Source organism: Gopherus flavomarginatus, chromosome 6, assembly GCF_025201925.1.
Source record: "Gopherus flavomarginatus isolate rGopFla2 chromosome 6, rGopFla2.mat.asm, whole genome shotgun sequence".
In the NCBI taxonomy this organism is placed as follows: domain Eukaryota; kingdom Metazoa; phylum Chordata; order Testudines; family Testudinidae; genus Gopherus; species Gopherus flavomarginatus.
In genome coordinates, this window is record NC_066622.1 from 96074533 (window position 1) to 96086698 (window position 12166).

Below are 12166 nucleotides of genomic sequence, written 5' to 3' on the forward strand. Positions count from 1 at the left end.
AAATCTTTGCACTGTAAAAATGGCAAACAAAAGAAATAGTATTTTTCAGTTCACCTCATACAAGTACTGTAGTGCAATCTCTTTATCGTGAAAGTGCAACTCACAAATATAGTTTTTTTTGTTACATAACTGCACTCAAAAACAAAATAATGTAAAACTTTAGAGTCTACAGTGTAAAACTTTAGAGTCCTCTGGAACGGTGGTTGAAGCACAAAGAGACATGCATCTTTAGTGCATCTGGCATATAAATATCTTGCAACACCGGCTACAACAGTGCCATGCGAATACCTGGTCTCACTTTCAGATGATATTGCAAACAAGCGGGCAGCATTATCACCTGCACATGTAAACAAACTTGTTTGTCCTAGTGATTGGCTGAACAAGAAGTAGGACAGAATGAACTTGTAGGCTCTAAAGATTTACATTTTTATTTTTGAATGAAGGGGTTTTTGTACATAATTCTGCACTTGTAAATTCAACTTTCACAATAAAGAGATTGCACTGCAGTATTTGTATTAGGTGGATTGAAAAATGCTATTTCTTTTGGTTTTTACAGTGCAAATATTTATGATAAATATAAAACGAGCACTATACACTTTGTATTCTGTTTTGTAATTGAAATCAATATATTTGAAACTGTAGAAAATATCCAAAACTAATTAAATAAATGGTATTCTATTATTAACAGTGCGATTAATCATGCAATTATTTTTTTATCACGTGATTAATGGTGATTAATTTTTTTAATTGCTTGACAGCCTTAGTAAAGCCCTACATAGCAGACTGTACTTCCAGCCAAGAAGGATGCTGTGGTGCAAGAAAACAAAAACCATAAACTTGGAGCTGAAATGCTAGTTTGTAATTTAATGAATTGGATCCAGCTAATGGATTTGTGTCTGGAGTAGAGTCTGTGTTCACTACAAAACTCTTAAACCATCAAAAAGAAGAAATTTTGAGTCAAGGCTATAAGTCCTCTTTTTAACACATCTTCTGTAAATTAGAGTGGCAGTTGTGAGCCTATACATAAATATAAATGCAGCTCCCTGCCCCACAGCTTTCGACTAGTTGAGAGTTTACAGGTACTTTTGCCTCATCTAGTACTTGGTGCAAAATCTGTAAGTCAGTGGGAGTGTTTCAGACAGCTTTGACTCCAGTCCATGAAAAGTGGCTGGTTCCATTCTCATCGTTCCTATATAGATAGCAACTGTGGAAAAAATGGGATGGGGGTAGGGGGTAATAGGCATCTATATACAGAAAAGTCCCACAAAATGAGACTGTCCCTTTAAGAACAGGACATCTGGTCACCGTGTGTGTGTGTGTATATATAGGAATAGATACCTCAACCAGCAGAGGCAGCCTCATGCTTTCTCTTGTCTTCCATACACAGCAGAGACAGAATGGCCACTCCGTTTTTTCTTTCCTCACCTCCCCATGCCTGTCTCAAGCACATATACAGCTCAAGACCACACTCTGCAATTGCTGAAGCAGGAACATAGCACCATCTGCTGACTTCCTGGAGAATTCTTCACTTTTTAAAGAATGTGTAGTTGAGTTGAGCATGTGCAGTGGCAAAGACCACCCAGTCATTGTTGTCTTTTGAAGGAGCAGTAGCTATATGGCAATGTATTTCTTCTGTTCTTCTCAATAAGCAGGGAGAAGGCTTAGAATGAACATGAAAAATCTTTAAAACCTTCAGACGATTGAGAGAACTTTCAGAGCCTTATGCCAAAATACCTGCTTGGAAAATGAAAAATGGACACCTGCTTACGCTTTCTTTTTGTGTTCCTAAAATGTATACATATTTTGTTACAGAGAATGGAGACTTTCTGGCTCTCGATTTGGGAGGAACAAACTTCAGAGTTTTGCTTGTGAAGATCCGTAGTGGTAAAAGGAGAACAGTTGAAATGCACAATAAAATATATGCTATTCCTATAGAGGTCATGCAGGGTACTGGAGAAGAAGTGAGCATTTCAATTTCTTTTTAGCATTATCACTTATTTGCAAAGAATGTATAAATATATATTTAAATAAATGACTAATTGTAATAATGTTTATATATTTCTTTTTTAAGCTGTTTGATCACATTGTTAGCTGTATCTCAGACTTCCTGGATTACATGGGAATAAAAGGCGCACGACTTCCCCTTGGCTTTACGTTTTCCTTCCCTTGCAAGCAGACCAGTTTAGATGCTGTAAGTTTTATAATATCTTGTATCTTTTGAATTTGTCCGTTAGAGCTTCTTCTGGGCCTGATTCTCCACCCTCACACAGGCTGCATAATACTTACTCACATGAGTAGTTCTATTAAAGGTTGCAGTGGGAATGCTTGTGTGAGTAAGTCTGTGGAAAGAGTTGCCAAATTATGTGCCTCGAATGTAATATTGGCTTCTATAGTAGAGTAACATTATTCTATTCAACACTGTGTTAGAAAGATGGCTTTCTCTACCACATTTTCATATCAAATTCAACATCTACTGCATGTGGTAACATTCTGAGTAGTAGCATTCTTTCCCTGTAATGTGATTTTTCTTTGGCTAAGGTTGTAGCATCTTCAAAGTGCAAATGGTCCTTTATCTGGGACAATAGCACCCACATTTCACTTTTTTTTTTCACTTGCATTTTCAGTGTTGAGCTGAATATGGAATGATTTAATTAGCAGATTGCGGTGTAATTCTGGAGATTTTGTCATTCAATTAGAATTCGTTGCTTTAGTCCAAATTAAAAAGTGGATGCAAATTTTGAAGAGGCAGAGAGACCTTCTCTCTAAATATAGCTTCACAGTAAAATATTTGAAATTTGGAGTAAGTGGAAAATTCATATTGAAAATAAGAGTAATATTCATATGTAAAGGAGCGCACCAATAAAAGTCCTTTTGAATCTTTAAGAGACTTTTTTTCACTCTAAAGTGCATACTTTACAGTATGTAAAGTGAGTATTTGTCTATGTCAGGTAAGCATTTTTTAAGTTAAAAACAAAGCCATAACATGGTGAGCTCTGTCCAAAAACTATGGTTGAGGGTGAACCACCTACAGTATTAGGGAATAGAATTAATCACCTTCAGCTTGAAAAATGAGCCTTTTACCAAATGAATTAAAAGAGCTGTTCCAGCTGGGAGAGAGAACCTGAGCATGACTGAAATACACAGTATATGCTGTTCAGTAGAGGGTTGTGGTACATTCCTATACTTGTGTTGTATTTTCCCAGAGAATGCTGGAGATGCTTTTCCTTGTTTCAGCACTCCATATCTGTGGTTCACAGGTGTACAATCCAACAACTGGGTTCCAATCTCTGAGTCATAGTCATGTCTGTGAGATCACCACTGCCATCTGCATATAATGTGGCATCAGGGTTAGAATGTACAACTTCTTGCAGTGGAACACTGTTGTTTTGTCCCATGGGTTTAACTGCAGTTTGCAACAGATATGTTTTGATATGTATGTGCTTTTATGTACGTGTATGTATTCAGTCTTTTAAACCTGTGTACATGTTTCAGAATATTTTTTAAAAAACTCTTACGTTCTAATGAAAGACATACTCAGAAACTTAGTAATGAAAATTTCTTCTTTTTAGGGTATCCTCCTCAACTGGACCAAAGGCTTTAAAGCTACTGATTGTGAAGGAGAGGATGTAGTGTATTTGCTTAGGGAAGGAATTAGAAGGAGAGAGGTGACATTTCAATATCTTATTATTTTCTTGAATGTATTTGTTAACTTGATTATGTGTGATAGAATTCTTACGCCTCTGGCATTCTGGCATTGATGAATTTGGATGCACTTTGCTTTTGTATTTACACAAATGGTACACATCTTACAAAGGGGCTAGGAAATACAGAAAAGAAAGATTCTTTCCAAACAAAACAGTTTGTTTCTCCATGTTGGTTGCTTTGTGGGGATAGCGTATGTAGAGTCCAGTTGGTGTGTAGGAGCATGCTCGGGGATGGAGCATGCTCGGGGGTGGAGCATGCATCTTCAGGGAATTTATTTGCCAAACTTTAACACATCTCTACTGAGCATGTATGAACTAACATTTTTCAGAGGCATGTAATTCGGACAAATTTATGTGAGTTTTCATTGGGATGACAAAAGGCACATCCCTGACACCAACGCAATACCCTTGTCAATTTTCAGGTCCCTGCTCCAAAGAATGGAGATACTAGAGTTTCTCAACAAAATGCTTGTAAGAGTGGGGTTTTTTTGTTGTGTGTTTTTTTTTTTTTTAATTTACTAGGCAAAAGAACATATTTTTTCCCCTATTGTATTATTGGAAATGGCAGAACTTTTCTAGGCAAAATTTTCCAGAACAATTCAGCCTGAGAAAACCAGCAGGCATGGAAAGTTTCAGCCTGCATGGTTTAAGCTTGGCGCAGTTACAAACAACTGAAAATAGGATCTTATAGTGAAAAGCTTTGAGCAACATTCACTATATGACTGCCTATAGAGTACGTGTGCGTGCATATGTGACTATATAAGCAGTTAATATTCCTATATAAGCAGTTAATATTAAAAATGTCCTAACCTAAATTGGTATTTGCACTGCAATAAAGTAGTATACTGTACAACTCCAGCACAGTATAACAGTAAGTCATGATACCTGCATGCAAATTATATTACTTATTGTTTTAAAAGAAAAACATCTTTTGATTCTTGAATATTAAGTGTATATTTTTATTCATTTGTACTCAGCACATTTTAGACAGTTGGTTAATTCCTTGCAGCCTAACAAACATTGCAAGGGTTGGTTTGATATATTGCAAACAAAGCAATACTTTTTTTCTATAGAAATATATTTTTTTGTTCAAAGGAATTTGACTTAGATGTTGTGGCAGTGGTGAATGATACAGTAGGCACTATGATGACTTGTGCATATGAAGATCCAAATTGTGAAATAGGACTCATTGTGGGTAGGTATTAATTACTTTTTATTTTTATTTCAACTGTAGTATATCCTTATAAACAAATAATTTTGTTCAGTTAAGACTATTAAGACACATGATCGGATGTGTTTCCTCTAATTCCTATTGTTAACCAAACCTGTATCTGGGATGTTTGTGGAGTTTCTTCAAACCTGACGTAATGTTTCTTCTTAAGATGAATAGGATAATAGTTTCCTTGAAAAGTGTAATCTGAATCCATGCAATATTTTTAAAACTTAGACTTGAATATATATTATTAACAGGAGAAATGTGCTGTTTTCCCCATTACTATTTTTGACAGTTTCATTTTAATACAGAGAATACAGAAGTGAAATATAGCGTTTGACTAATAGACATTCCCCAGAACCATCTATTTAAGTCAGTTAGGTGAAAAAAATCAACAAATATATTAGTTTTTTTGTTTGATCATCAGAAATATTGTCTAATAAATATAAACCAATACTGAATATTTTAACTTGAAAATCAATCTGTTTCACAGAATTAATGCAAAAGTGAGCTCAAAGTTGCCAGTACATGGTTACCCATTAGTTTATTCTGTAATATGTATCCCTAATTCACTAGTATGACGACCCACAACGTTTTCTTGAACATGGGGTCTGCCCAAGACAGACTTGTAAAGCAAAGCACACCAAATGAAAACTGCAGAACACCTTCAAAAGATGAGCTTGGGAGCTTAAATTCGCAACTTTGCTAGACACTAAAAATCATGGACTGAATAAAGACACTGGAATTATGGTTTATAACAACAATCTGTAACCCACTAACACCCAGTGATGAGCTACCAAAATATTAACAGGTTCCCTCCTCCTCACCTCACCTCACCCCCCCCGGGGGTTCGTGCCCTATCCAACCCCACATGTTCCTTGACACCCCCCCCCGCGGGGACCCCTGACCCTTCCCTGTCCCCTGACTGCCCCCTGCTGCCCCATCCAACCCCTCCTCTTATTCTTGATGGCCCCCCGGGACCCCTGCCTCATCCAACCCCTCTTCTCTCTGTCCCTGACTGCCCCCCCCCACCTCATCCAACCCCTGCTCCTTCCTGACTCCCCCCCCGGGACCCTTGCCCCCATTCTGTCTCCCTCTTCCCTGCCCTCTGACCGCCCTGACCCCTATCCACAACCCACTGAACATCCGGTCCCTGCCCCCTTACCACACTGCCTGGGGCCGGGACCCGGTCTGTTCTGCCAGGACCGCGACCAGTGCGGCGGTCCCGGGCTCGCTGGGCCGGGCTGGAGCTGCTCGGCCAGCACCGGGACTGGCGCCGCGGGGCCCGACTTGTCGGGCTGGGCCGGAGCTGCTCGGCCGGGGCCAGGGGGAGCCGCTCAGGTGGAGCCGGACTGCTGCTTGTTTCAGGCTTCCCGTGAACATTTGATTCGCGGGAAGCAGGGGAGGGGAGGAGAAGGAGGGCGTAGAGTTCAGGGGAAGAGGAGGAGAGGGGGAGGTGAGCTGGGGCTGGGACCAAGTGGACAGCTGCCCGAGCCTTTGTTAAATTCAAAAACTTTTTTAGAACTGGTTGTCCTGGAACAACTGGCTGGAGCTCACCACTGCTAACATCCCCCCCACATCAGCTGTCTTCCCCATCCTCCCCGCCCCCTTTTCCCCTATGACTGGTGGAGTGTTAATGGGCCACTTCACCTTGAATGGTCCCTTGAAATATGTGTTCTTTGAGTGCTTGCTTATGTCCATCCCATGTAAGATGTGCGTGCGCCATGTGCACCCTTGGTGGACATTTTTCCCTCAGTGGTATCTGTTGGGACAACTCTAGTGCCTTCTGGAGCCACACACTTATGCTGCACACTTACCGCCTATGATGGTTGCTGGAACAACATTTCTTGCTGCGGCAAGACTTCTTCCCAGTGGTTTTTGGATTCCTTCTTCATTGTAGTTATCACACTTTAGTGGATACAATTTTTAAAATTAGTATTAATGTATATAGTTAGTCCCTGTCATCGAAGGACTTCTTCACTCCAGGGGTTGGGCATGCCCTGGTCCCCAGGCTTCAAGCCTTGTGCCTACTGTGGCAAACCATGAGTTTCCTGCACTCTAGCTTCTTAAAGTGCTTTGGGGAAACCCATGTGAGGTACAATTGGCAGATCTGTTGGGACTTTCAGACTCTGTACTAAAAAGGACGGTGACATTGGGCTGAAGGCTATCCTCCCGGAAGCCATCCTCAGACCAGTCTCAGAACCGAGTGGCTCTGATTCAGCACCGAGTACTTCGGCATCGGTGCAAAATGCTCCCCCAGCATGGAGCTCTTCCTATCACCATTCACTGTCTGCGGTGCCAAGGAAGAAGCACAAGGAGCAGCATGCCGATAGAGGGCGCTCACTGGTGCAGAAGAGAGACAAGCGGGGAAAAGGCAGCATAGTGAGACCTGTGCTCGGCCACTCTTTTGCTCCTGGACCATATCGGCACTATCTTGGTGGTACAATTTTCTTTTATTTTTTATTCAATACTGTTTAAGATAACACATTTAGGTACTTCAAGTCGGGCAATTTTGTTCTTACCCCTTATCTGTAAGGGTCAGAGTTCAGATACTTTGCTATACAACTGGATGCTCAGTGTACAAAATGTTTTTGCCATTCATAGCTCTAGTACAGAATGGATCTTACCTCCCACAAGCAATCTGTGTGACAATGCTTCCCATAAGTTCAAAAACTTTCCTTGGGTTTATCTCATGGCTAGTAGAGTTATGACCCAATTGTCCATAGCCTCCAGCTCCAAATGTAAAAACTCCACCTTCCTAAACAAAGATATCTGGATTAAAATTAGAATACATTTAACAATAAGAATCATCTATTGTACAGTTGTCCTTTCTGCCTGCGGTGTTGAGTCTGGTGTGGGATCCTTCACTGACGCCAGCAAGCTACCACAGTGCCAGTGGTCTGACCTTCTAGGGGCAAACCTTCCCTGATCCAAGCGTCCTAATCTCTGGTGCGTCACTTGTCCCTGGAACCCTGGCACCATATGGAGGTGGAAGTGGGTGCTGCTCCACTTTGGTCACTGAAAAGACTCCTCTTCAGAGGAAAGCTGGTTGGAAATGCGTAGTTGAAGGCCTGAAAGCCTATCACCGGTACCCAGTGTATGCACCACCAGTCTTCTGTACCGGTTCCTCAGCCCACACCCGACCAGCGGGTCACTGGCCAATCCAGGTGGCCTTACTGGGATCTCTGAGGTTTCCCCTGGCACCAGGTCCTCCCTCCCAATACTCCTATTCGATGATCTCCAAGAGACAGGCTACCGCACCTTCCCACTCAGCACCGGATCCCGAGCCTGGTCCCGATGTCCAGGAGGTGGCTTCGGTAGATGTAGTTGAGGCAGAAGAGGAACGAGCCCCTCCTATGGTGCAAGCCGCCTCCTCATCCTCTCTAGATGAGGCCATCATGGGTCCTAGGAGCCTGCTTCTGCAGGATGATTTCAGGTCCCATCAACATCTTCTGAAGTGGGTCACTGTGTACCTGAGCCTGGAAATTCAGGAGCTCAGAGACATCACACAGCCTTGTTGATATCCTGGCTGCAGCAGCTCCATCCAAGGTGGCCCTGCCCGTCAATGCGGCCATGATGGGGCCAGTCAAGACTCTATAGCAAACTTCTTCTCTGCCCCCACCTCAAAGAGGGAAGAAAAGAAGTATTATGTGCTGGCAAGTGGGTTTGAATACCTGTACTCTCACCTGTCCCCACACTTCCCAGGGTCCATGGTAGTATTTGCAGTGAACAAAAGGGAAAAGACAGGCAGTCAAGCGCTACTCCGAAACAAAAAGAAGCTAAGAGACTAGACCTTTTTGGAAGAAAGGGTTATTCAGTGGTTAGCCTTCAACTGCACATTTCCAACCAGCAAGCTTTGCTGGAGAGAGACAATTTTAATCAGTGGGACTCCCTGACTAAATTCAAAGACTTCCTGCCCCCAAAATCAAGGAAGGAGTTTGCAGTCCTCTTGCAAGAGGATAAGAATGTAGCCTGGACCTCTTTCCAGGTGTCTCTGGACGCTGCCAACTTAGCAGCCAAGACAATGGCCTCTGCGGCAACCATGAGGCACTGTTCTTGGCTCCAGTCCTCTGGCCTTGGATGGACTGCTGGACTCATGAGAAAGAACTCCTCTTTGAAGGCCACTTTCTTTTCTTGCAGCAGATGGACATGAGACTTCATGGCCTGAAGGATTCGAGGGCCACTCTATGATCCATAGGCCTTTATGTTCCATCAGCTTCCAGCCTCCTCAGTTCTCAGCAGCTCCAAGACAGGAACCCTTCAAAAGAAAATGGCGCTCACCATCCTGTCCACCTCAACCTCCCAGTTGGGGTTTCAGAGAGACTCTGGCGGTCCCAAGTAGACCTTTTAAAGGTGTGCCTGAGAGCACTGTACCTGTCACTATTTAAGACACACTTCTTTTATTTTTGGACCGTCTGTTGCCCTTCAGCCCAGCATGGTCATTCAGACATTGGACCCAGTGGATCCTGAGCACAGTGACTGTTGGATATACCCTTCAGTTTCTATCCCTGCCTCCCATCCCTCTCCATCTTCAGGGATCCTTCTCACAAGCAACTCCTTGTCCAGGAGGTGCAATCCTTATGTATGGGGGCCATGGAGGAAGATCCTCAACACCTGAGAGGGAAGAGGTTTTATTCCTAATATTTCCTAATCCCAAAGGCCAAAGGGGGCCTCTGGCCCATCTTGAACCTGTGTTGAACAGCCAAGTACAGAACAGCATCAGCGCGGTCCAAGCCACCTTCAGAGTGTTAGGCCTGCTGATAAACAAGCAGAAGTTAGCTCTTGTGCTGGTTCAGAGAATAGAATTTATCGGGGCAGTGCTCAGATTGACCCAAGCCAGGATCTTCCTGCCTGAGGCCTGATTCCAGACCACATCAGACTTGATATCCAAGGTCCTGGCTACTCAATCATGAGCTCGGGGTGCCTCAAGCTGCTGGGTCACATGGCAGCTTGTAACGTATGTGGTTCAGCACGCAAGGTTGCACCTCAGGCCCCTCCAGATGTCCTGAGCAGACACCACTTGAGGGACTGTGAACACGGACTCCCCCTCCTTGGGTTGGTGGATAAACCCGAGATTGGTGATGATGGGGGTGCCCTTTTTACCCCTCAACTGTTGGTAACCTTAGTCTCAGATGCATTGCTGCCAAGTTTTACATCAACAAGCAGAGAAGGGCTCGATCTTTGTGCTTGTGTTAGGAAGCCATCTGTCTGTGGGACAGCACAAAAGCACTCACATCTCCTGGGAGCCTGGAATAGACAGGTGGATCACCTCTGCAGATCCTGGCCCTTTCGTCTGGAAGTCTCCAGATTCATCTCCCAAAGGTGGGGGCCTCCCCAAGTGGACCTGTTTGCCACCAGGCAGAAGAGCAAGTGCCATTAGTTTTGTTTGCTCTGTGGACACAGCTTGAGCTCCCTTTCTGATGCCTTCCTGCTTTCATGGACAGACCACCTACTTGATGCCTTTTTCACGATCCCCTTGGTTCACATGGTCCTCCTAAAATCAAACAGGACAATGCAAGAGTTATTCTAATAGCAGGTTGAACCCTGAAGAACAGGTCTGCTCAGAAGGAGTTCAGCAGGTCTTGCTAGGCAAGTCACCTATTGACTGTTGTAGGTGTTGAATAGGATAGGTAAAATAATTTGATCCCTGTAAATCCACAAATGAAGAGGTTAAGTGGTGGAGAGGCAGTTTCCATTACTGCTCGTTGGGTGCATCCCTCCAGGAAGGACTCAAATGATATTAGCACATTCCTCTGGACTCCTGTCACCACTCTCAGGCAGGGCAGCAAGCAGTGGAGTGTCAAATGGGCAGGAGTGTCAAATGCTGCAGAAACTCAGGAAGATATCTGTCCTCTATCCATTGACAACAGGAGATCATCAGTGTGCCACTAAATGGTTTCAATCCTGTAGCCTTGTGTGAATCCAGATTGTGCCTGGTCTAAAATATCAGATTAAGTTAGATGGGCTTGCAGTCGGCCTTTGCCTAGCATTTCTATGGGCTTGCTCAGGAAGGGAAGGTTTGATACTGGACATTAGTAAGCTAGAACTGATTAGAATTAGTATCCAGGATGGATTTCTTCAGTGTTGGTTGGACTCTGGTGCAGCATAATGTAACTAACTTGTTCCATCTCTGTTAATACAGTCCCATCTGCCAATCAGATTACTTCCTCTGTCAAATCAAAATGTAATGTATAGTAAAATATGTGGTTGAATGTATAGCAAAATGTGTGGTTTCCAGAGCTAGAAATGGACAGACCTGTAGGGCAGGTTTTTTTCAACATTGATATGACCTTTTTGAGCTTCCATATATATCTGGTATTGCCAATTTGATTGTTTAAAATGGAAATTAATATGGGTTGCAATCACAAGATACTCTTTGCAGGTGGAGCCTTTTGGAGAGTGGAGCTTTGTGGGACAGTAGGGTGGAACTGCCTCTCAGTTGCTTTTGGAACTACCATTGTTTTCTTTAAAAAATAATAATAAATAAATAAATCAAGAAATGGTCAGTAATATGATAGAGAAAAAAAGATGATTCACACAATTAAAGAGTGCAATGAGGCTAGGATAACTATATAATCTCAGTGGGTCATGCAGGCCCATAGAAAGATTGCTTAGATGAATCAAAGACAAATTATTAATATATTTAGAGTTATGCAGGTCAAGTTTAATATTGTGATTTTGGCAGGCTAACTAGAGAGAAAATGGAAACAACACATGGCGTTCTCTTGTATGGGATTTATGGCAGTTGTATTCTATGAGCATCAGTAAAACACTACCGCACGTGAAATGGGTTTCTTTTTTGTTTCACTGAGCAGTGGGCTTTCTGAAAATATGCCTTTTTCTCTTCTTTCTCAAATTAGAATTGGGCAGCAATATGGAGGGGTTGCAGCTACAGAATAATTCAACAGTTAGCTATTAACATTGGCAGGTGTACAATCCCTGTAATTTTCTTTTGTTTTTAAATTTAGATGGATGTCAGAATTTTGGGGAAATATGCTAATAATTAGCTAAATACTGAGGTCCTTATTCAGGCAAGATTCTTATTGAACTCAGTGGGAATTTTGGCTTAGTGAGTCAAAGCTAACTAATAACTTCAGGATTGCAATTTTGGTTTCAGTTGCACGTTGATTAGAGTTGCATGTTAATCTTCTGTCAGATATTGTGCTGCTTCCCTCTTGTACACCTCTACCCCAATATAACGCTGTCCTCAGGAGCCAAAAAATCTTACCACGTTATAGGTGAAACCGCA

At 42.6% G+C, this 12166-nt stretch overlaps 1 protein-coding gene across 1 annotated transcript in view; it reads left to right on the plus strand.

The window, feature by feature from the left end:
• The window catches only part of HK1 (hexokinase 1), a 69288-nt gene that overhangs the window by 43768 nt on the left and 13354 nt on the right, over positions 1-12166 (plus strand). Inside the window, exons 11-14 of the mRNA XM_050959336.1 lie at positions 1813-1961; positions 2072-2191; positions 3570-3665; positions 4800-4899. Of these exons, the coding sequence (XP_050815293.1) occupies positions 1813-1961; positions 2072-2191; positions 3570-3665; positions 4800-4899 (465 nt within the window). The remainder of the gene's footprint in view (positions 1-1812; positions 1962-2071; positions 2192-3569; positions 3666-4799; positions 4900-12166) is intronic.